Here is a 23,702-nt window from a genome sequence, read left to right on the forward strand (position 1 = left end):
CGTCTATCAATAAAAATGCATCCCCAAGTTTTATGAGCCTACCAAACTCGAGACTCTAATATCATAAACTGCAAAAACAATCACTCGCAAATATCATGAAAGACTATGCTCGCGCTTTAAAGGTGACACTGCTCTTTAGCGGCGTTAGAAACAGAGTTGAGTCAAAGTTAGCTGATCTTTCGATCGACAGCTCCACATGAACCATCGTGACTACGGCATTTATTCAAATATAGACCAGCGTTTTTTTTTTTCTTCCCCTCTTTCTCAGTTCAGATTGTTTTAATTATTCTTTTTAAATTAGAGATTAATGTGCAATTAGGACAAAGGTCGACCTGTAATAATCCCGAGCATAAATTCCGTGCCTATCGTGCCAACCCTCCCTCAGGTCAGCAGCTGCTCCTAGCACTCCGGTGCAGAGCGGTGAAGCTCAATGCGGGAAGCACGCTGGTGAGATGTGGTGAAGGTTGACGGAAGTGGCGCAAGTGCCACGGTACTTTGCAGCCACGGCAGGAAGGCAGGTGGGAGATATGATGATTGAGTGATCTCGTTGGAAGTACAAGATTGCGGTTCCGTCTTATCACAGTAGCCACCATCATACTGTTTTTAAAAGTTTTCTCGAGACTTTTAGCTCCTCACATTGCAGACCATTGTCTAGAAATTTAGACGATGTCGGCGATCGACCGGCCAGGGCAATCCTCATATTTTGTTTCGCCCGAAGTCGACGCTACGGCCGACTCTGCGAGCCAATGGGACATATCAAACAGGGTCAGAGCACGACATCACGGCATTTGTCATTACCCCGTACGTGTTTTATCATCCGCTAAACCGATCAAGTGCGGCGAATGTCCCGTTACTTGCGCATTTAGCATGTGTGTTCAAGGTTGTACGCGTTCGAGCTGTCAACTGTGCTCTGACCTAAGATGAAACAAGCCTTATAGTGAGTAGAGATGCAATGAAATAGATATTGTACCATTTTTCTTTCCTTCTACTTCTCTAAATATTAGGGTCGATCAATAATAAAATATGTTAACTTTTTGCTCTAAGCCCATTTTTGCGCAGATGTGGAGCAATTCTGAGCAAAAATGCAATTTTGGAGCATTCATGGTGCAAACTGCGCCGTGAATGAAAGTCTGCTACGATTTTCATTCATGGCGCAATTCGGTGCAAATGGCACAGCACTTCCATCACTGCAATATGCTAAAACGCTGAAGGTGTAATGCGTGATCAGACAACCCCATTTCTCTCTCAGATTTTCTAAATTAAGGTTGTGCTCGTGGCCCTTACGTGGTTATGCCACTCGTAGAACTGTGCATGCTATTGAGTCATTTTACACCGAACGATCCAGACCTAAATTCGACCCTCACAGATTCCGTGTAAAACTAAATTGTATGCGTTATTAGTGATGCAAAAGTACCTTTTCCAAGATATTTTTGCTACACTTTTTTATTTTTTTTTTATGACCATTTGAATTTTGCATCCCCAAGGGGTAAAAAACAAAAATATTTTCCAAGCGGTTTGAAACAAGATTGTGAAACGAACACCAATTTTAATCGGTAAATATATTCTTCTAAATTATACAATAGGTTTTGTCACACATTTCCAAGCATTTTAATTGTTCAGATGCGTTAGAAATGTTCTAAAAAACTGATATTTATGTTTTATTTTGAAAACATGCTACATATAAAGACTTAAAACATCTGTGTTTGTAGTAAGAAAAACACAGTTATTTAAGAAATATATTAATAAAACACGTTATTATTTTTTTCTAAAATAAATGTACAATATCAAACATAAAGCAAAATACTCAGTTAAAAAGAATAATAAAGTTAAAGGTTGTAATTCGTGCAAAAAAAAACGAGCAAAGTTAGAAAAAAGTTTTTTTTTTAATAGTGAAAAGCAATTATTTTTATTTTGTGAATATCCAGTATTGAAAATATTGAAAAATATAGCTTTCAAAGCGAAAACTAAAAGGTGTTTGATGTAAAAGCACATACTTTATGCCTATATGTAGCTTGTAACTAAGACAACAAGCAAGCAAAGTTTGAATGAAGCATTATTTTCTAAAAGCAAGAAAAATTATGTTTGAACATTGGCCGCATGCAACCCCATTGCAATATATTGCAGGGTGCAGGGCCGAGCAAGCAATGCTCAGTCACAGACCTCTAGAAGATTCATGTTCATTTTTACTCAAGAATTTTATTTGCTTGTTCTTGAAAGTGCCTGTCATTCTCGCCTGGATGCTCGACGCTCTAGGGTGATTTCAGATAAGATCGACCAAAGGGTGGCTGGTCGACATTTTTAAATCAACTGATGTTTTTATATGACATTGTCTAGTGTCTGGTATAAACGAATCCACACTTAGTTTTTACCAGAAAAAAAAATTGGAGACAAGAAAAATCGTAAGGCAGGGAGAGGTGGACAGTTGCAATAACGCGCACTGATGGAGGGGGCAAGTTTGAAAGTGAATAATTAAAACAATAAAATTAGGAGAATTTTAAAACTTTTTACAAACAAACTATGGGTACAACTTGCTTGTAATATAAAGTAATAATATTTATTAAAAATTTATTTAGTTTTCTAAAAATTGCCAAACATGCCTGCTCGAACGACAAATGGCAAACTTTGGAAATCTGTATCTCATGAAATAATTTAATCATTATTACATAACTTGCAGACATTATTTTACTAATATATGGCTATTATTGAAAAAATAAATAAGGTGTCTGAGTGACACAATAGTTACAATATATTTAGGCAAACATGGGAAAAAAATCAAACAAAGAAAAATTCCAATGCAAATAAAAAAAAAAAAACACCTTAGATTTTTTTAAAATTTGGGTACCCTGTTATACTCTATTTCGGCATTCATTTCTATTAAAAACATGTTGCATCATTGCACTGTGAAAGAAGAAACAACTCCCCAAAGTAGGGTCCTTTTTCAAAGCCTACACTTAGCAGTGTCCTATACAAGAAGTGACTCTGAGTTCCAGTTTCATGAAACTTGCACAAATCTTTTATATACATTTATTCAGATGAGGTCAGTGATAAAAAGAGCGATCGGTCACACAGTAAAAGGGAGGAGAAACTATATACAGCATTTTACATAAGCGTACAAAGTGGTATCATATTAGAGACTAATGATTTGAGAAAAGATGATGCAGTGTGAAGTTGTACCTTCCGGTATATTTTACATCTAGAGTAAAATAAATAACTTTACTTCCACACACAAAAACAAAGATATAATAGTAAGATATTTAGGTTGGCTGTGTATTTACGATTACAAACAATTTCAGGTGACGGATGCCATAGTGCCTAACTGGAGCAGCTTCGATGCTCTCGGTGTATGAATGAATCGTGGCAAGCCGATATATTTTATCCTGCTCGAGGATAACATTTTGGGACTTTTTTTATAGTGATCAGATAAAAATTATTAGTAACCTCCAACAAAAACAGTAGGTTAAATACCCCGTGAAGAAAAATGTGATAAATAAGATGTCCCTGCATTCAAAATGAGCAGTCCTTGGGAAATCAAATTCGGCACTTTACGCTAAGGTTTTCCTCGCTGTACCCATTTAATAAAGTTGCTTCCAAGCAGATCCGACTGTCCGTGCTACATATACGTCACAGGTCCCTTCTGTTGATGACTTGCTGAGCCGCCACGCGTGCCAAGACTGAATGCCAGGGAAGGCGCGCACCGTCAGCCACTCTTCTTTTTTTTGTTCACGATACCGAACAACCTCATTTTCGTCCAGATATACAAGATGCACGCCTTTCAGTTTCTTTGATAGAACGCTCACCATTGTCCTGGCCGTCTGAATTGCGCTTACTGAACGTTCTCTCAGGTTGTTCAGCGTGGCCTGGTGCTTCACGAGTCCGCCAACTCCGTCACATGCATTTTTCCCATGTCCAGATGCAGAAAATAACCACTGGGCTTGTGGGCAATCGTCCTTTGCAAATTGGTGAAGCTGGTAGCGATTCTTGAAATGACTGGCGGCGCCGTCACTTACGTACGTCACGTACGAGTATACCGCAACGTTGTCTTCAACCCACTCCTTCACTTTTTCTAGAGCCAAGCAAGCGTGAGCGGCGTCGTGACACAGGTCCTCACTGATGATGGCAAAGCTGTTTGTAGATTTTCTTGTCGTCACTACACATGTAAATATCGAAACTTTTTTTTTTTTCCAGTGATATGCTTGCACTTCGTCAGGAAGCACGATGGTCCAGTTTTCAGCAAAGTCAAAATGAAAGACAATGCTCCCGCGTTGCATGCACTGTTTTTCATCGTAGATCGCTTTACCTTGCGTTTGCCGGATATGGTTGTGAAGTACCCAACTTCCAACCATCACTTGGATGACTTTTAGGAAAGTCTCAGGTTCCAATGTTTTTTTCACAAGGTCGCCGGACTCCCATGTTGCAAGCACAATCTCTTCATCCTCCGGGATATCAAGTTCCTGGAGTGTAAGAAACTGGCCTTTTGGGCAGTGATCCCAGTCTCCTTGAAGGCACAGTTCTGTTGCTGGGTCGCACAGAAATGCCGAGTTCATTTCACCAGTGTTGAATGTTGAGCCTGTAACGTTCTCTAAAGCGGCAATACAAAGATAATAATTGGCGCAGCGCACACAAACGCACACTTCCTGGTGTGGAATACATTGGACCCATCTAGGGCGCAACGAATAAAATTTCGTTAGCCCAACGCCGGAATCGGGATGCTTGTCTTTGTATATACGGAAGGCCTCTCGTATTGAGCGTGTCATGAAGCGCTTTGGCACGAACGTTTTCTCTCCGTTGAGCAAGACAGAGATGACGTCCTTCTGGTTGGGACTTTGGCGCGAACATTGTAGCTCGTCTTTCGTGAAGTACTCTAGGGCAGCAGACAGGTTCTCAGGGCTCACCTTGCACCTCGTGTAAGGATCCGGCTCATACCACACGCCATGCTTTTCCTTGAGTTTTCGGGATTTACTGATGAGGTACATTGAGGCCTGTGGAATCATCTTTTGAACCTCATTCTTCGTCAGTGTTGACGGCAGGAGTGTAAGCAGTTGACAACGTTCCCGGAGAGAGGTGGCGGTTTCAAAGGCCTGCCGAAAGTTGTCCACCCACTCAGTGCATGTGGAGCATGTTGGTTCGGACGACCCCGATGGTGCGTCCCTGTCGTACGCAATACGTAGCCTTGAGCGTATATTCTTGACAGCAACCTGCTCCAGTTCTGTCTGCTTTCTTTTGACATAGGCAGGCCTGTCCCGACTTCTTACGACGCTTGGTTGTCTCAGCCGCGACACATCTGTAGGTAGTATGCTGCGATTTAGATCTTCAATTGCTTCTTCAGCTGGCACAAATATGTCAGGGCACTGCTCTGAGCTTCGCATCGAGATCTCCTTAGTGATGTGCATGAAGCAATGGTAGCACAGGTAGTCCGTCGCACTCACTTTGGTGGAACAGTCAGGCGGAAGAATTTGCTTCAACGAGTTTAGGTCCAACTCGCCAACACTTCGAAAATTCCGCTGCTTTGGTATAGTCTTTTTGTGTTTGCAAAAGTAATCTGCACAAAACACTCGTTCGGAGCTCCAGGACGTCTTCATAATGTATACATAAATAATAGAAATTAAACCCCAACTGATGGCATATAATTGCCAAGTGAAAGAACTACTGGGTGCACAAGTGACAAGTCCGAGGCTGAGGAGCTCACTCACTGCAAACATACATTTGAAAAGAGAGGTCACAACTGAGGCTGTCGGCAAAGCTTGATCCACGTCAAAGGAAGAAAGAGGGAAAGTCTCCAGACAAAAAATTGTGGTCAGCGGCCTTCGAAAAAGACTTTCCGGAATCGCACTGTCGTCCCTCCACGCGCTGATATGAAAGCACCCGAGCTTCTACTACGTGGTTCATGACACAGCCTGAGCCATGTCGGCGACCGGTTCGCGAGGGGTTGGCGGTGGGGTTACGATGATGGTCACTCGGATTAGCCCTTGCTGTACTGAGCTACCGCCTGCAGTGCCTTATCGCCGGCTGGTGTCAACAACAAGAACACACACACCCTGTCTACACCAAAACTACAAGCGTTCACCGCACACGCGTCGCCGCCGCTTTTAAGCTTTTGTGAAATTGCTTTCTTTTGCCGCGGAGAACCGCCTTATCTTAACTACGCGCCTGAAATCCTTCCAGGCGGGCGTACACAATATCAAGCGTTTCGAGAAATGCCCGTGGAGTAGAACTATGGGAAAATTCGGAGCCCGCGATGTCGATATCGTCGCCGTTGTGTTAGTACGCCGTCGCGTACTGCAGTCCCCCGTTGGGGGAGGGGGGGGGGGGGGGGGGGGGGCGGTCTTACTACGATAACATGGCGACAGCGTTTACACTCTATGTATTTACGCGAGGCTCGAGTATTTGGGGATAATGCTGCCGGTTGGTGTGCCCCTTTGTGCCTGATATTATCGCCCGTGACGCCAGCGAGTGAGATGGCGACAGGCATGACTGCTCAGTAAACAGGCGTCGGCGGCCATGTTTTGCTGGTTGAAGCGAACCCCCTTGTCCTTGACAGCGAGCGGGGAAATGCGAAAAAAAGATTGTATCGGCCGTTTTGCCAGAACTAGCGACGAGTGTCGTCTGCGGTTTCCGGCAACTATTTTGCCATAATCGTGAGCTTAGCGAGGAAATGATTTTTGCTAGCCACAGAACACTACCATGCAGAAAGGGAATGCTTGAACATGTTTTTGTTCTGGATATATATCAGGGATATATATGAGAGAGAGAGAGAGAGAGAGAGATGAAGGTAGAGCGGAAGAGGGAATAGCATATAGTGTCGCAGGAGAATAAAGTAAACAAAGTTCCTAGTGGCCGATGGCTGCATGATCTTTTCTCGGATCACTTGTCCGTAATATGATACCTCTTTGTACACAGTAGTTTCTCCTTAATTTAAGTGTGTGAACGATTTCTTTAGTTATCATTGGCCTCATCTGAATAAAAATATATCAAAGATGTGTGTTGGTTTCATGAAACTGGAACTCAGAGTCAGTTCTTGTATAAAACACTGCTAAGTGTAGGCTTTGAAAAAGGACCCTACTTTGGGGAGTTGTATCTTCTTTCTCAATAAAATGATGCAACATGTTTTTAATGAAAATGAATGCCGAAATAGAGTATAACTAACAGGTTACCTAAATTTTAAAAAAATCGAGGGTGGTGTTTTTTTTTTATTAGCATCGGAATTTTTCTTTGTTTGGTTTTTTTTCCATGTTTGACTAAATATATCCTAACTATTGTATCACACAGATACCTTAGTTAATTTTTAAATATTAGCTATATATTAGTAGAATAATATCTGCAAATTATATCAATGATTAAATTATTTCATGAGATACAGACCTCCAAATTTTGCCATTTGTCGTTCGAGCAGGCATGTTTGTCAACTTTTAGAAAAATAAATAAATTTTAAATAAATATGATTACTTTATATTACAAGCAAGCTATACCCATAGTTTGTGCCTAAAACGTATTAGAGTTCTGCTAATGTTATCGCTTTAGTTATTCACTCTCAAACGGGCCCCCTCCATCAGTGCGCGTTAATGCAACTGTCCACCACCTCATGCCTTACGATTTTTCCTGTCCCCAAGTATTTTTTCTAGTCAAAACTAAGTTTGGATTCGTTCATACCAGACACTAGACAATAACATATAAAAACATCAGTTGATTTGAAAATGTCAACTAGCCATTCTTTGGTCGATCTTATCTGAAATCACCCTCTAACCCTCTGGGCCGAATTTCTGATATGTCGACTCACACCTAATAAGGAGCTGCGCGTTACCCTGACAAAGCAGTCTCCATCTCGCTTGCTGTTACCTTGCCACTTGCCACTCACTTTTTTCATGTCTCCATGCTTGTTCTTTACTTTGTTTGGTACAAGTATGGCTTATTAAACTTTCAGTTTGAAACTAGATTTTCATTCTGCTCCTGTCATTCGTGACAATATATAGCACAATGCGGTTGCTGGGACCAATGATAAAACATATTTTTTTCACTTTTAGAAATTAATACTTCATTCAAACTTTGCTCATTGGTTGTCTTAGTTACGAGCTACATATAGGCATAACAGCTTTTGGTTTTCACTTTGAAAACTGTAAATTTTTCAATATTTTAAATAGTGAAAATTCTCAAAATAAAAATGTTCTTTTTCCCTTCCAAAAATATTTGTCCTAACTTTGTTTGTTTGTTGTGTGAATTCTATGACATCTATAACCACTGAGCATATATTTTTAAAACGAGTACCTTTACAAGTTTTACATTTTTTAAAACTGACTATTTTGCTAAATGTTCCTATTGTACATTTATTTTAGGAAAAACAAGAACAATGTTTTATCAAAATTTTTTTCTGTATGGTAGCGTATTTTTTAAAATAAAAGGTGAATGCAGTGGAACCCGGTTAGTATGAACCTGAGGAGGACCAAAACTTCATTTGAATAATGCAGTTTCAATAATTGGGCGTTTCCTCCCTAGAAACGGATAGGATGGGACCCACACGTTAGTTTGAATTATCCGTTAGTTTGAATTAAGAGAGTCTGAATTAATGAGATTCCACTGTATGAGCTTTTTAGATCATTTTTAAGGCATCCAAACTCTTAAAACACTAGGAAATATGTGACAAAACATTGTTTAATTTAGAACATACTTGCCTTCTAAAGGCGGTGTTTGCTTTGCAATCTCGTTTCAAAACCTTTTTGAAAAAAAAAAAAAAAAAAATTTGTTTTTTGAGGTTTGTTTTTTGCAAAATTCAAATGGGCGTTAAAAAAAATAGTTATAGCAAAAATATCTTGACAAAAGGCACTTTTACATCACTAATAACACATTCAATTTTCTTAGACTGAATCCGTGAGGGTCGAATTGAAGTCCAGATCGTTAGGCGTGGACGGCTCTATTACGTCCACGACAGAATCGGAGTGCCAGATTATTTGTCAAATATCCAAGAGTTACCCAAACATAACTTTCTTCTCTCTCTGCCTAGCTCTTCCTCCAACTCCGACGACTGCCACAAAATGGGCAAGCCACACTGTTTTCCACGGCACGCCGACATGCTCTTTCACCTGACGCAACTGTGGGCTGGAACGGCCTCCCCGCAGACAGTGTAACTGTCCGGGACCTGCGACCCCTCGGACACCTCGTGACTCCAAATGTCGTGAATAAAGAAACGACAGCTTAAGCGTGAAAAGAAAGGCAGACACGTTCCAGACAGCGACGAAACGTCGGAAAGCAAAAAACGAAACTCCAACGTCCTCCCTTACTGGCGGCCTCCTCGAATTTGGGGCACAGCTCGCTGGTGAGCACGGGGTCCGGCAGCTCCCTGAGAAACTGCTTCAGCAGGCTTGCCACGACGTGAGGCTCATGCTCGCTGAGACACAGCGACTCGTGGCGATTGCAGCGGGCTCTCAGCTGCTGAACCTTGGATTTGACCCCGGACATCCTGTAGATGCCCTCGCACGTCATGCCTGGCGGAGGGAGGGAAGCTCACGGTCAGTCACGTGGGCCCGTCACCCGCCGCCGGAGCGCGCTCACCATGTTCTTCGATGTAGTCGATGCACTCCCTCACTAGCGCCGGAAGCTCCACGCCGTCGTGCGACGGGTTTCTCTCCAGGGCAGTCAACAAAGGCACGCCGAAAATGGGGTTCTCTATAGAAAAGAGTGAAACAGAGACAAGATGAGAAACGGGATGCTCGTACAAGTATGCTGCCCGAGGTACGCGTTTGCCTCGTCCTCAAAAGAGGTTCCTCGACTTCTGCGCCCAACGACGGCTCCCGTGACCCAATTTTTTTCCACTTCGGGACAACTTTCTACGCGTGGACAGGATGGCACGGTAAATGCGCGAGTCAGAAACACGTCTCGGGTGCCGTAGTGGGACCAAGCCCAACGAGTGGAACAATTTTTTGCCACTTTGGAACAACTTTCTGTGCGTTGAGGGGACGGTAAACGCGCGAGTTGGAAACGCGTTCCAGGACCAAACGACACCCAAGACCAACGAGAAGGAAACGGCGCTCACCGGCCTTTTCCAACTCGTGCTTCTTCTTCTTCTTGCCGAGCTTCACCTTGCTCTCTTTCTTTTTCTTGGAGTCTCTGTCTGGGTCCTTCTTGGCTTCCTTGGAGTCCTTGGATTTGGGTCCGTCCTTGCTGTCTTTGCTCTTCAGAGACTTCTCTTTCTTTTCTTTGCCCGGAAACTTGAATGGCGCCTTACTTTTTTTACCCTTGCCCCTAAAAGGAACAAAAAATCAATATTGGGGAGGACATCGATTTTTCATTTACAATGTTGCACGATTCAAAGTACCGTAAATGGCACTGAGAAATCTGATGATCCGTGGTGCGAGCTTTCGCCGACAGACCTTTGCAGACTTTGAAACATGTTTCCTGTTTAACGGCTGCTTTCATTGTCTGCAAATTTTTGGTGTCACGTTTCCCTTTCGCAATTTGTTTCCAATTGTTTTATATGGGGTGCCTCACATACCTTGAGCCCATGCCTAAAAACATTTTAATGCACGTTAGGAAAACGAAACCGAAGGAATAAGTTTGTTCATCGTTTGGAGCTAGTCACATTATTTTTGTATTTTGGACGATAAAATAATTGAAATTAATTAATGAACTTTTCGAAAAATTTTCTACTTAGAGCAAAAGTTCCAATGATAAAGTATTACAGCATCCTCAGAAACATCCAATTCAGAAAATTTTATCGATAAACCTTTAACACGGTTCTTTCTTCCAAGCTTCAAAAGAGCCCGCAAATTACGAAACAAAACATGCGACTTCGTGCATGCCTTGCACTGTAGCACTCTCAACTCTTTGTAGAACGAACAAGGCCCACATGCTAGACAGGACAGTGTCGACAGATTTGCGCTATATTTAGTTTCACCTTAGGTACGAGTGCGGCAGATATTATGAGCCGAAGGGCCATTAAAAAAGCGCAAGATCACTCGCTTTTTTAACTAGCCGGCGGAGGAGCACGCACTGAAAGATGGCAAACACCGGCTGGTTCTATGCACTGCAGAGGGTAGCATGACGTTATGTCTTTTCGCCGTTTGATTGGCCCTTTGCCCTTTGGCTCATAACAATCGGTCGTGCTCCGTAAAATCCCGTAAAGGCGCCCTCCCCCGAGAGATCACCCATAACGTTTTTCTGGCTAAATATTCCAACATTGTTTCCCATTTTTTCCCATTTAAACATTGTTTCCCATTTCACGTGGTTTGTATAGTAGATGGCTCAGTGTATTACGTTTTATTCATAAAGTTTTGCCGTCGCATCCCCAAAGACAGAGCCTATTTTTTTCATCATTTATCTCTTCGTTTTTGGGTGGGCGTCCTTACGGGATTTTATGGTGTAGCAAGTAATTGCGGCTCCGCCATGTAAATAAATGTGCACATAATTTTCGCTGCCTCGTTTTTGCAACGGCAGCGTGCCTAGCCAGGGGTGAGACAGGTGAAACAGGTTTTGGAGCAATTTTCGGAGCAGAAAAATCTGGATTTTGGAGCAGCTCAGGAGCACAAAATTCTCGTTTTGGAGGAGCAGTTTATGCATTTTGGAGCAACTTCGAAGCACAAAAGTCTACAGTTTGGAGCAGATTAGGAGTAGAAAATGTTAGAGCAGCTCATCAGAAATTTAAATCATAAAAAAAAATTGATATAAATCGTAGAAGCGGAGAAAGATATGAATCACATAAATTCATTTTTTTTAATCGGTATTTTTGTTTATTCTGGTTCCAATAAGTCATCAGCGCCAATACGCACAGAGATAAAATATAAAAGAAAAAAAAAAAAAGGGAAAGCCAAACACGAGTTTTATGCGCAGAGATGAAGACAAGAAACACAGGCTTGCTGCAAAGTTTGGTGGGCACCAAGTACCTCAAGCTTATACGAACTGGTGCCAAAGCGCAATTGTAGGGCAAAACTTTTTAAAGCGGTGATTCCAGAGCATGAACAGAGAAGCACGGTTTACTACAACCAGACATCCATCGGACGCTCGTAGAAAGCACGTGCAGATAGAAAAACACTCCCCACAAAAGTGAGTCACAAGGTAAATAGTGAATTGGTGGAAAAACTATGAGCACCACATAAACGCTAAATACGGGCGTGTGACCGATTCATTCGATTGCTCACGCACTGGAAGCACGTGTGTGATAACCGAAAGTACTCACGGCAACGGCTATTTTGACAAGATTACGGACACGATTGAACAATTACACAATGGAGGTGCTCAATAGCACTTTTAAGAAAAGGTTTACTCTCAAAATGAAAGAGATACTTAGGTTTGCTCATCTTGACAGCCTGTGCGTCATACCTCCCGTGGCCAAACAGTGAGACCGCGTGACAGCACATCGTTAGCATGCAGTCACAAATGACAGCGGAAAGTGGTAGGAAAATCGGGAAAAGACCACGTACCATAGGTACAGAAGGGTACCACAGCTGAAACCTTCAAATCCGGCAGTTCCTTGCGCCACCCTGTACCTGTGCCGTGTACTTCACTACGGCGAGATTGAATGTTGCCAACCAAGCTCTCGCTTCCCGCTTAGTCTAGCGTCGCCGCAAACTTTTCTTTTTTAGTTTTTGAGTTGTTTTGGCGCAATGTGGCACGATTTCGACAGATTTCGCGTTTTTGGCGTAACTAGGCACAGAAAATTGGGTTTGCATCAAAATGGCGCAATTGGCGCAGATGTCATACCCCTGCTGGCTAGCAGGTAGGCCTAATTTGTTGAAGCCACGTTTAAGAGCGCTACAATACAGGGTGTGCAAGCGCGCAGAATCACGTTTTTTTTTTTATAATTCACAATTATTTTTTTTTAAGCCAGAAAAGCAAACTATGCTAGAGGTTTCTCGATAAAGAAACATTGAATGGGATGTTTCTGAAGGTGCTCTGCAACTTTATCATTGGAAATGGTGCTCTAAATAGAACATTCTAGAAGTTAATTAATCTTAATTATTTTATTGGGCAAAATACAAAATAGCCTGTGCAACTTTATCATTGGAAATTTTGCTCTAAATAGAACATTTTAAATGTTTATGAATTAATCTGAAATATTCTATTGGGCAAATACAAAAAATAGCCTGACATGCTCCAAAGAAGGAACAAACATATCATTTTGATTTCGTCTTCTAAATGCACCGTAATATTTTAACGTGAAACATTCTTTGGCTAGGTGTTCGGCATTTTATGGAGACCAAAAATGAAGCCTGAATAAAAACATCGCCGCAAGGCTCCACACTGATTGGTTCTGACTGGGGGAGACAGTAAAAAAGCGTTTGTGCCAGACGGGAATCAAACACAGACCATTTAGGGAAGCGTCTTTGCAGCACGTCACGACAGATTGCCGCGAGTTGAGGAGCTATTTGGTGGAAAACCCCCGCGGGGCGCCAGCTATGCGTTCGACAGATAGCAACTTGACATCCTGTCGCACGTTTTTAAAACCCTGGTTACCGCAGGTATTTCCGTTCCAGGAATGGAATGGAAATATCTGCAGGCGTTAAGACAGTAGCTGAACTAACCGACGAAGAGCGCCGAGAGCGCAGACGCCACACGTTTCACGCGCAACACAACTGCCCTGTAATTCGCTATGCACTTTCGTGAACTTTGGCTCAAGTTACGTAAAACATCCTGCATAATGTTCTGCATTTTGCAGCCACTGTCACAAGTATTTTTCCCTGTTTACATGCAAGCAGTGCAGAGTGGAATTCACCAGCGACCTTTAACTTCCCTGTTTTATTTTAAATGCGTCATACTTAATATAATTACTGCCATGCTTTGCTCATCCAAAGCTTGACAAATCAAATTTTTACCTTAATCAAAAGATAGATACCTTCGTCCAAAACCGAATAGTGTTCAACATACTTCTAGTTTGACTCCGTCAATCGTATAATTCTTTGCCTCAACATTTTGAAAGATGGGGGTTACGTGGCTCCCTGTAACTTTCAATAGAGGGGGCATTTTACCCAACTACATTTGATAGTGCTGATAATTAAAAGTTCAAAATATTCATGAATGATGACTGCTATTCAATTTGATTTGTAGAAGTCTTTTACTGATCAAGGTACTCGAGTTTTCCAAATCGTAAAAAAGTTCATGTACAGTCATGTTTGTCAATATGGACACCTGTGTTTCACCCCAATAATCATCCACAATGAGTTTCCCATAGCAACAAGACAAAAACGCATAGATTTATCAAATTTGTCCCCAAAACTTTTGTCCATAGAGTGTGGTATTTATATCAATGGGGCCCATATTAACGAGACATAACTGTAATGTATGTTTGCTTCTTGGACGGGAAAAGGCCATTCTTAGTTTGCTTTGCAAGTGCTTTTCAGCTTTCTTTTTTTGTTGTTGCTGCTTTGTTTTGTTGTTTTGTTCTTGCTAAAAACAAACCACTTGCAGAATCAAAAATGTTGCCCATTCATCACAAACTCTGGCTGCAAACTTCCCTGGAAACCGTCCAAGGTTCATACGGAAAAAGAAAAACAGCATGCAAAGCAAGACTATGCAGATCTGCCTTTCTCCCAAGTTTCCTCAGCTAAGCTCTCCTTGCTTGTAGTTTTTGTTTGGCAATATGAGATCTTGCAAAATAAAACAAAAAAAGAGGGCTAGAAAAATCCACCTGTCAAACAAACAAACCAAAAAACAAGGGTTTGCCTTGGTACATAACAAGCAAAGCACTTTTCTGAATCGCCTTGTGCATAACATTCCTGTTGTACACTGGAAAGTAGGGTGCTTGCATTAGACATTTCTGCTAACAAATCATTGAGATGCTGTAAGGGGGGGGGGGGGGGGGGGGAGGGGGGGGGGGGAAGGCTCTTATAACATGCTACACAGATGTCTATATGTGTGCACATAGATACAAACTCACTTGGACTCATCCATCTCTCCATCAGAACTTTCCCCTTCAAAAGCAACATAGCCTTTGTCTTTCTTTTCCTTCTTGTCTTTTAGTTTCCCAATCAGCAGTTCCTTCTTTGAGACTTTTTCCTCGTCACTGTCTGCAAAAGCAACAGCATCACAAATGTTCCAGTCATACAAGGATGCCGTCGTGGCATGGAACTGTACACATACTGATACCAAACAGTCAAAGCCCTAAGCAAAAGGACAAGGAGATTTTGTTTAACGTCTGCCAATGCCGTCATCCTGCGATCACCCAGGCTCGACGGCATTAGTGGCATCCCTCATTAGTGGCATCCCTCATTAGTGGCATCCCTCGTCTCAAGATAATTGAAAGAACTGCACTCGTGACATTTGGTTTGTGCCGGTACGCATCAGCATCTTAAAAGTATGAGACGGGGGCATTTCTAGAGCGTAGCTCTCACAAAATTGCTCACTAGTGAAACAAGAGTTGTCGTGCGCCCATCCAAATACAAGGTAAAGATAGGCGAACCGGAAGTATTACTAAACATGGAAGTCATCGCTGCTTCTATTATATTTATTACATTCACTGCTCTATGATTGCCAAGCTCCTGGAAACACGCTCCTTAAAGGGATGCTGAACCGAAATCTGAATTCCACAAAACAAAATAGCAGAAGTGTGCATTGGGACGCTAGAAACACCAAAACGTCACTCACACAGTGACATCTCAAATGGATGACCATATTTTTCTAAAAAAAAAAAAACAGGCGCACTAGACAGATATGTTGACGTCGTCGAGGAGAGGAAAAGGCCTCGCGTCTTCACTGTCTTGCCGCCCTGAGGTGGCGAAGCGAAGAGAGGAGGAAACGAGATAGGTTGACGTCACGCGCCCCGTTGGCCTCGTTCAATCGCGACCTCTTTTTCCAAAAATACGGCCGTCCATTCGAAATATCGCCTTATGGGCGGTGTTGTAGGGATTCTAGCGTCCCACCTACTGTTCCTGCATTGTTTTCTGAAATCCGAATTTCGGTTCATGGTCCCTTTAATCCCACGGTTAACTGGCATGACAAGGTCCCCTTTCTTTAAGAAGGGGGACAACAAGCATCTTATATGAGAACTACCAAGTACAGTGATGTGATTGGCCTAAGCCGTTTTGGAGCACCTTTTGGTGCAGCCAAAACAGTGTTTTGGAGCAGCAAAAGTGGCTTTTGGAGCAGATTTTTTTATAAAAATAAAAAATATTTTTTTTAAGTGCTGGACAAAGGAAGGGCACTTTGCTCGCCACAATAAACAAATTATGGTAAGTTAGACTACCTGGGAGTCTTTCAAGTTGTTAACTGAAATGCCAATGACACAACATATTTTGCAATGCTTCAGTTAAATGACATATATATGTACCCGCTATAGATAAATAAAAACCAAATCGCACATATTAAATTTATTTGAAAATGACCAGCTTACCAGTAAATATGAAAGCATAAACTTCACTACTTATATAATATAATAAATTGAAGCAGTATCTAACTGATGAAACACGTAACTACTGAAATGCAATTCGAAACTGTACACATGAAAAAGGTGCAGTACGACTGGTGGGTGCTTTTCCTTCTGCTTGTTGAAACTTTCTGCAAGGCTGCTGCAAGCCTCGCTTAGCTTTCGGCAAGTAATGAATGTCCACTTTCAATGTCTCCAAAGAGACCTTGAGACATCCCACAAGTGTACAGTGCTGTAGGCGTTGCCGAGCAATTCCAAAACGTCTCCCACCGTTTTACTGCTTCCCGACATGCCAGATTTTCGTCAAAAGCAAGCAAATGTAAAGCAATGGATTGCAAGCGTCTCGGCTGGTACCTCTGTCGTGCAATCATGTTCGCATGCACATGAGGGCAACTTCGGCAGCTTGCAGTTGCACGCGCTTCGTTATGCGAGCGGAGACGGCTGTTCGATCGAAACCGAAACTCTGCCACTCCGCTCCGTCGCCATCTGGTCCCCAAAATTGTATGCAAAATGTAACAATCCAGCATAAAAAAAAAAAACAGTCCAGCGGCGCATGCTTGCCAGGCCAGTATACGAGGCACAAGCTAATTTAAAAGGTTAAAAAGAACAAACAAAACAAGGACAATAAAGCTAATAAAAAAAGAACCTGAGCGCATCAATGCAAGACATCGCGAGTGAGGGTCAAGAAGTTCTTGGAGCGCTTTGTGCAACAACTGAACTCAAGATAAACAAGCGCGCTGTGCGGGTTCAGCATGCAGACATAGCCTTTTTTGTTTTAGGTAACTTGTATTAAACTTTCTTTTGCGACAGACTTTTCACGTACCGGGGCTCCTCTCAAAAGAAATCCCACCGAGGGAAACGTAGGTAAACAGTACTTCGACACAACAGTCTTTGAGCTACAGGGATTTTTGTAGTAGAGTTTAATTTAAACAAGGACAGGATTGCTGATTACCCTGCAGCGGTCCTTACGTGTCATTTTAGAAAGTGCCATATCTGCGGCAATGTGTGGACGGGAACACCCGACGTTATAACCACGGTGACTGGTAGGCAGGGACCAAAAATAGTTTTGCCACAGCCGTTTCTTTCAGAAGCGAGTGCTTCAGATCACAAGTAACTCCCAATGCACAAAAACGTGGTTTCGTTTTACAACATGACGGCATGGTTGGTAACCGGCAAGAAATATTTTCATGATGATGCGAGACGAGACCCACGAGAGCGCGAAATGAGGAACGGCGGGAAAAACCATGCGAGACCGGATGGACGATTGATACAGCATACTTTCTGTCGGGCGGTCGCTTGCGCCACCTAGCTCACGCAAGCTCAATTACGGTACTCAGTTTAGTTTAGGTTTTGAAAGGCGACCGAAATTGGTCCTTTGGCGCAGGCTTGGCGCAGATTACACATATTTCGGTGAAATGTAGCAGGATGTAGCAGGGTTAGCCCCTTGGCGCAGTTCGGCGCAATTGGTGCAGCGATCACATCACTGCAAGTAATGCTATCTGCAGTGAAATACCCATCTCATGTCTTAACTAGCCAAGCCCTCATCGTTCTAACCTGCTTAACTGAGGAAACAGTAATTTAGTTCAGTGGGGATTCAACCAGTTAATTGTCAGATAAACAACTCAATTATACTAATGACAAAACAGAGTAAAGCAATTGGTTGCACAAGATGAATGGCTAGCATGTACAATGTCTTCATAAAGTTTGCAGGAAACCATAAAGCCACCACAATTGTACAGCTCAAACATCATACAAGACGCAATGTTCGCTGCTGGATGGATGGATGGATGCTAACGGCTGTACTCTTTATTTCGGGCGGTAGCTTGCGCCACCTAGCCTAGAAATTAAGTACCAAAAGCCTCGTGCATGTTCGAAACACGCTTGCTTCATACATATATATGCTTTGAACATGTCTGCAGACAGATTTTGTGTAACCAATGTTTCTGTCATACAAGGACAGATGGATGGGTGTTGCATGGATGTTAACCCCTTAAGTGCCTTCGACAAGCTGAGCTCGTTGGCCACTTTCTGGCTATAAATGCCGTGGACGAGCTCAGCTCGTCCAGTGGTTTTTTCGGTAGCCCTCAATTCCACAGACGTCCGAGTAGTTTTGCGGTGCTGATCATAGATGGCAGCACTCATTTTCATTGGCAAAATTTTTTTTTCGCCTCTGCCTCCGCTGATTTCAAATTTTATGTGCGATACTATAGCAAAACAATTCAAAATAAAAAAAAGATATGGCACTTTTAGGTTGCTTTCAGAAAAAAAATTTGGCACTTAAAGGGGCCCTGTAATCATATTTAAGCATCTACCTTTTTTGCGGTTTCCACGTCTCTGGGGGTTCGGTCAAGCCAGCGGGCAAAGAGAGAGTAACTAAATATCAGTGCTTCATATTTTAACCGGACGACACGGAAACCTCCTCCACCGACGAGGGCGACCCGCGGTACCAAAGCGCGCTAAATGTGACGTCTTTGGTCCTGGGCTTACTACTCGTCAGAGCCGCTAAAAGCTTCTTTTTAGTCGAAATACAAAATATAAGTGGCGCGAATCGTTTCAATTATATATAAAAGTAGTTTTTGTTCTGCATTTTAGATCAGAAAAGAAACAAATGCAGTTCATATAGTACGGAAACAAGAAATGACCCGTCGACATACCCGCCACCAAGCAATGGAAAAGGAGGCGCACACTAGAAAGGAGTAGTGGGATCAGGCGCCGACACGGGAAGGTCCCGGATGTACGTGGCGGCACTGCGGTTGTATGACCAGAAGGATCCGACCGGCTCCAAGCGTTCCGAAGGCCTTCGGCAAAAAGCTTTGTCTTGCGGTTCGGCCGTTTCGCGGTATGGCAGCACAAAGTGGCTCCCTATCTGAACTGATCTCTACCCCGTGTTTGCTGTCGTTTATGGCCAATGAAGTCTCATGCCAAATTAGTATTTAATTGCGCAGCAAATGCAATGAGAGCCGCTCTGGCTGCCCGCAGCATACAGCCTTTCTAGAACATGCTTTAATGGCGCCCACTCGTGACGTCGAATTAAGACGACACGGAGTGCGGCAGCCGTGAGCGCTCGATAAGCTCACTACCCCTTTCCTAGTTCGCGGCCTCTCAAGCAACCAAGGACGTCATGAGGGAGGTTATTTTTTGCTTGTTTTTGTCATTTTAATTTGCCTATAACTTTTCAAATAAAGGGAATTTTGAGAAAAGAAAAGTTTCACTAAGTTACTACGTTCAGTGCGCTCAGGTTTGGTACGAATTAAAAATCAGTAAAAAGTCCTTGCAGGGCCCCTTTAAGGGGTTAATGGCTATGGATGGATGTATATGGCTATACCACTGATCTCTATTGTAGTAGGCTGGATCACGGATCGGAAGCCTGCAGGTGGCACCACCGACGGCCATTGCTCGACACCAGGCAATACACGCTAGTCTATAGAAGAAACACGAAAAAGTAGAAATATTGGAGCTTCTACGCGGTGCTCAAAGGCAAGTATTTTATAATGTGCTGTGATCATTATATCGGCTGTTTGGAGATCGAATCGGTATTTGTCGAGCGTTTGAACGCGCATTAAAAAATCAAATGTGCTGGAGCACCCACTGCTGATCTGGCAAGCTTGCTCTTCTCATGGAGTAAACAAAGAAACTTGCAGTCATTAAGACCATCCTCAGGGAAGCCCAGAAGGTGAATAATGTCGAACAAGTTTCACGTGACAGCGGCTTTCAGGGATCGAGCGAATTTCGCGTAGAAAATACTTCAAGCTTGTCGCCTGATAAACCCAACTCATCAAAACCGCCACCGACTCTGCGGTAACTCTAGGTAACTCTAGTCTGATTGAACTGCACTATATTTTTCGCCCAGCGAAGTCCCTCTGGACCATAAAACATTTATAAGAACTGTGAGGGCTGTCAATTGTAATGTTTGTCCACAAGCTATTTGACAGGCTTCCCGAAAAGCAGCCAGAAAGTTTCAGTGCCGAAAATAGCTTAGAAACGGGAAACGGCTCCTTTTCTCGTTCTTCCCATAGAGTCCCATGTATTGGCTGACGTCAAGTGATAGCTACCGGTGGTGCCACTTCACACCATCAAAACAAACATCGATCCGCGATCCAGCCTAGAGATCAGTGGGCTATACGCCTCGGACAGTGTTTGCGGACTGTCTTTTGTATGATGCACAAGCAGCGTGGCCGCGGCTTTAGGGCATCGCCGTCTAGTTACAATCTTCCCGAGCTTGAGCACGATTTTTATTTTGTATCACTCGTGCCAGCGAACAGAAAGTAAGCCACGGCGAAATGCCCATACAGTAGACCCTCCGATAAAAAAGAGCCGTCATGGGCTGAGCCCTCCTCGGTGAACTCACAGTTGGCGTCCCTCTCCTGGCTTTTTCCGATCGACTCCGAAGCGTACAGTCCCGGGAAATCCTTCTCGACGTCAGGGCTCTCGAAGTCCATTATTACCTAGTCGAAAAATGCAGTTTGAATGCGAAGCGCGAGCACATTAGAACCGAAACATAGCGATTAACTGGTAGCATTGTGTTTCAAATGACAGCCTAGCTCGACAGCTTTTGTTACAAACACGACATGATTATTTTAACCTTCTAGGGCAAATGAACTAAGAGCTTGGAATCGCACTTCGTTAGAGCTTGGAATCGCGAAGAACGGCCACCGGAGACCTGTCGAACGAAAGTAGGGATTCGCGCAAGTGGCGGCGCTCACCTAATGTTGAGATTCGTAGGAATTACTCCCGCTCTGTTGCGGCGCTGTCGACCGTTTACGTGATTTGGGGTTCAGGAATGGAACTGGGGCTCGGGAGCATCGTCAGTTCTTGGATCAGCTCGGGCGCACTGGAACAGAGCTTCAGCTGGTTATACCGCTTCTCCGCCGTCGTCGTCAGTCGACGTGAAGAACGCGAACGCGGATGGATGAACGGATGGATGCCGGAGCCGTGTATACCTCTGATGGATGTACCTGCACCTATTAAAAGGGGAGTAGCTCGCGCCACCTAGCCTAGAAACTAAAAACCAAAGGTATGATTCCTCCTTTTGCCTTTGAGGAAATTTTCTTCCCCTCTGTAATTTTGTAACTATCGCCAGGCGGTGTGGGATATCACCAGGACGACCTTTGGGGGATCTGCCAAAAAAACATCAACCTCCCCCTCTCCCCCTCCCCGGAGAGGGGGAACAGCATCATTGCACCTTTGCATTAATTGATGGCCTCGCTCTCGCCCCCGTTTTTCGCTTGCCCACTCACGGTCGTACTCGTTATTCGCTAAAACTTCGATTCGCTCAAATATCGCTGTTCGCTAAAACGTCATTCGATCATGTGATATAGGAACCGTGCGGATCTAATTCGGATGAATGGATAGATGAATACGGCTGAGCCCTTTGGATCGGGCGGTAGCTTACGCCACCTAGCCATTTTGTTTTACCATTTAAGCTTAGAATATTTAAATGTGAAATCTATATTCACTCCGCAGTGCAAAGAAAGTGAGGCTATGAAACCCCCTTGCCATCAGTGGATAAGAAAATACCTAGTTTTCTCTCGATTTCTGCCACCATTCACTTAATCTTTGCTTGGTAATCTCTACAGTCTTGAAATCCACTCTCCCTTCGCTGTCTCTAAAACCCAATGACTTTATTAAGTCTATGTTGTCTTCGGTAGGCATAGGGTGAAGCCCTTTACAGTAGAGTATCAAGTGCTCAGCCGTCTCGTCCTCCTCTCCACAAGCAGTGCACACTGTATCAATTTCCTGGTACTTCACTCTGTATGTTCTGGTTCGCAGAACACCCGTTCTTGCCTCAAACAGCAATGAGCTTCCCCTAGAATTGTCATAAATGCTTTCTTTGGCAATAACTCTTTTGTTTAATCTATAGCTTTCCAGAGCCGTCTTTGTCTGCATTCCCTCTAGCCACCAATCTCTTTCTGTGGCCTTAACTTTCTTCTTAACTGAGACTGAGACTTAACTGAGAATTCAAGCCCCGACCAGGGCGCCCCTAGCGGCAAACGGGTCCGTTGCATCGGGCATTTCTGCCAGTCGCTGCGTTGGTTGTGCGTTGTAGTAGCCACCATAGTTGTAGTGGGTTAGCGCTGTAATTTCTGAGATGGCTATTACGCACCAAGAAAGCCCCAACAATTGCTGAGTGGTCGGCAACATCGATGACGGCACGAAGTACTACATCGTCCCTTCGAAGCCGTACGAGGCGGAGTACTGTACTGCGCGACCTGGGTACGACTTGTGCGTCCATACAGGTTAGTGGTGTTTCTTACCTTCCAGTTCGCGCTTTGTTTAAGCTGCTGACGAATAATACAATTAACTTTTTTTCTCTTCTAGCGACGATGGAACAGCATCGACACCGACGGCAAACTCTAAAGTATGCAGCAAATACTTCACCGGAATCGAGAAGCGGAATGCAGTCGCCCTCCTAAGCCTACCGTTGGATGTTTCCATCAGCCTACAGGAAGATAGTAAAGAGAATCGCGGAACGGCGCGAAAAGAAATCGCCCAGTTATTGTCAAGCTGATTCAGAAATAAACGTACATAATTACCGCAGTCCACTCAACGCCAACATTTTTTTTTTTTTTTTTTTTTGCGGGCGCGCTTAATTTTGTTTGCAGAGTACGGCGCTCCGTGACATATCCACTTGTCCGTCAAAACGGACCTCCTTCACGTCGCACACGCGGCCAGATTCATGAAACAGTTTTTTCTTCGTCATATTGGCACCACGGAAGAAGCTTTCTGGATTCGTAACCGCCTTAAACCCCGTCGTAATCACTCCGGGAACACTGTCCGCTGTGCTGCTAATCGCCACTGCTTCCCCCGATGATTCTGCACCGGCTACGAGGAAGCTTTCCGGAATCTTAGTCGCCCACTGTCCTCTGTGCTGTTCGTTGCTATTACTTCGCGATGATTCTGAGCCGGCGGCACCGGCTTCCGAAGGAACTTTCCGAACTCGTAACTGCCTTAAATTCCGTCGTAATCACGACGGGGACACTGTCCGCCGTGCTGTTCATCGCCATTGCTGCCCGATGCTCCTGCGGCGGCCACCGCCAGGTCGCGGCGAACAATAGGCGACCGCCGCGACACGGCCGGCTTGCTCGCTTCCTATGGACCCGGCGTCGGGTCGGAAGTGTTGGGGGGAAGGGTAACCGAAACCGAAAACCGATTAGGAACGAAATTTTTTCAGTAACCGTAACCGTAACAACATCATTGTTTTGAAATTTACGAAAAGTGTAACCATAACCGTAAATTATTTACCGGTGCTGCGTCTCTCTGCCACAGAGACGCAGCACTTCTGCGTGCCAAGGAAGCTTTGATAACGCCGCGAAACCGGCGAAACTTGCTTTCGACGAGTTGTGCCTTTTTCCTGCGGCAC

General features: G+C 43.7%; 1 protein-coding gene across 3 annotated transcripts in view; it reads right to left on the reverse strand.

Annotated features, from left to right (window-relative positions):
• LOC8029663 (ralA-binding protein 1) overlaps positions 1–21,471 on the reverse strand; it is a 59,344-nt gene extending 37,873 nt beyond the window's left edge. Inside the window, exons 1-6 of one of the 3 annotated variants that reach the window (XM_029968189.4) lie at positions 21,046–21,471; positions 20,691–20,787; positions 14,858–14,987; positions 10,022–10,230; positions 9,541–9,654; positions 9,270–9,473 (exon numbers count right to left, since the gene is read on the reverse strand). In XM_029968189.4, the coding sequence (XP_029824049.3) occupies positions 9,270–9,473; positions 9,541–9,654; positions 10,022–10,230; positions 14,858–14,987; positions 20,691–20,781 (748 nt within the window). In that variant the 5' untranslated portion in view covers positions 20,782–20,787; positions 21,046–21,471. Of the gene's footprint in view, positions 1–9,269; positions 9,474–9,540; positions 9,655–10,021; positions 10,231–14,857; positions 14,988–20,690; positions 20,791–21,045 lie in introns of all 3 variants that reach the window. The other 2 variants (XM_029968188.4, XM_042290905.1) reach the window with 2 other exon arrangements.
• Positions 21,472–23,702: the final 2,231 nt, after the last annotated feature.

Source organism: Ixodes scapularis, unplaced genomic scaffold, assembly GCF_016920785.2.
Source record: "Ixodes scapularis isolate PalLabHiFi unplaced genomic scaffold, ASM1692078v2 PGA_scaffold0__279_contigs__length_252992795, whole genome shotgun sequence".
In the NCBI taxonomy this organism is placed as follows: Eukaryota; Metazoa; Arthropoda; class Arachnida; order Ixodida; family Ixodidae; genus Ixodes; species Ixodes scapularis.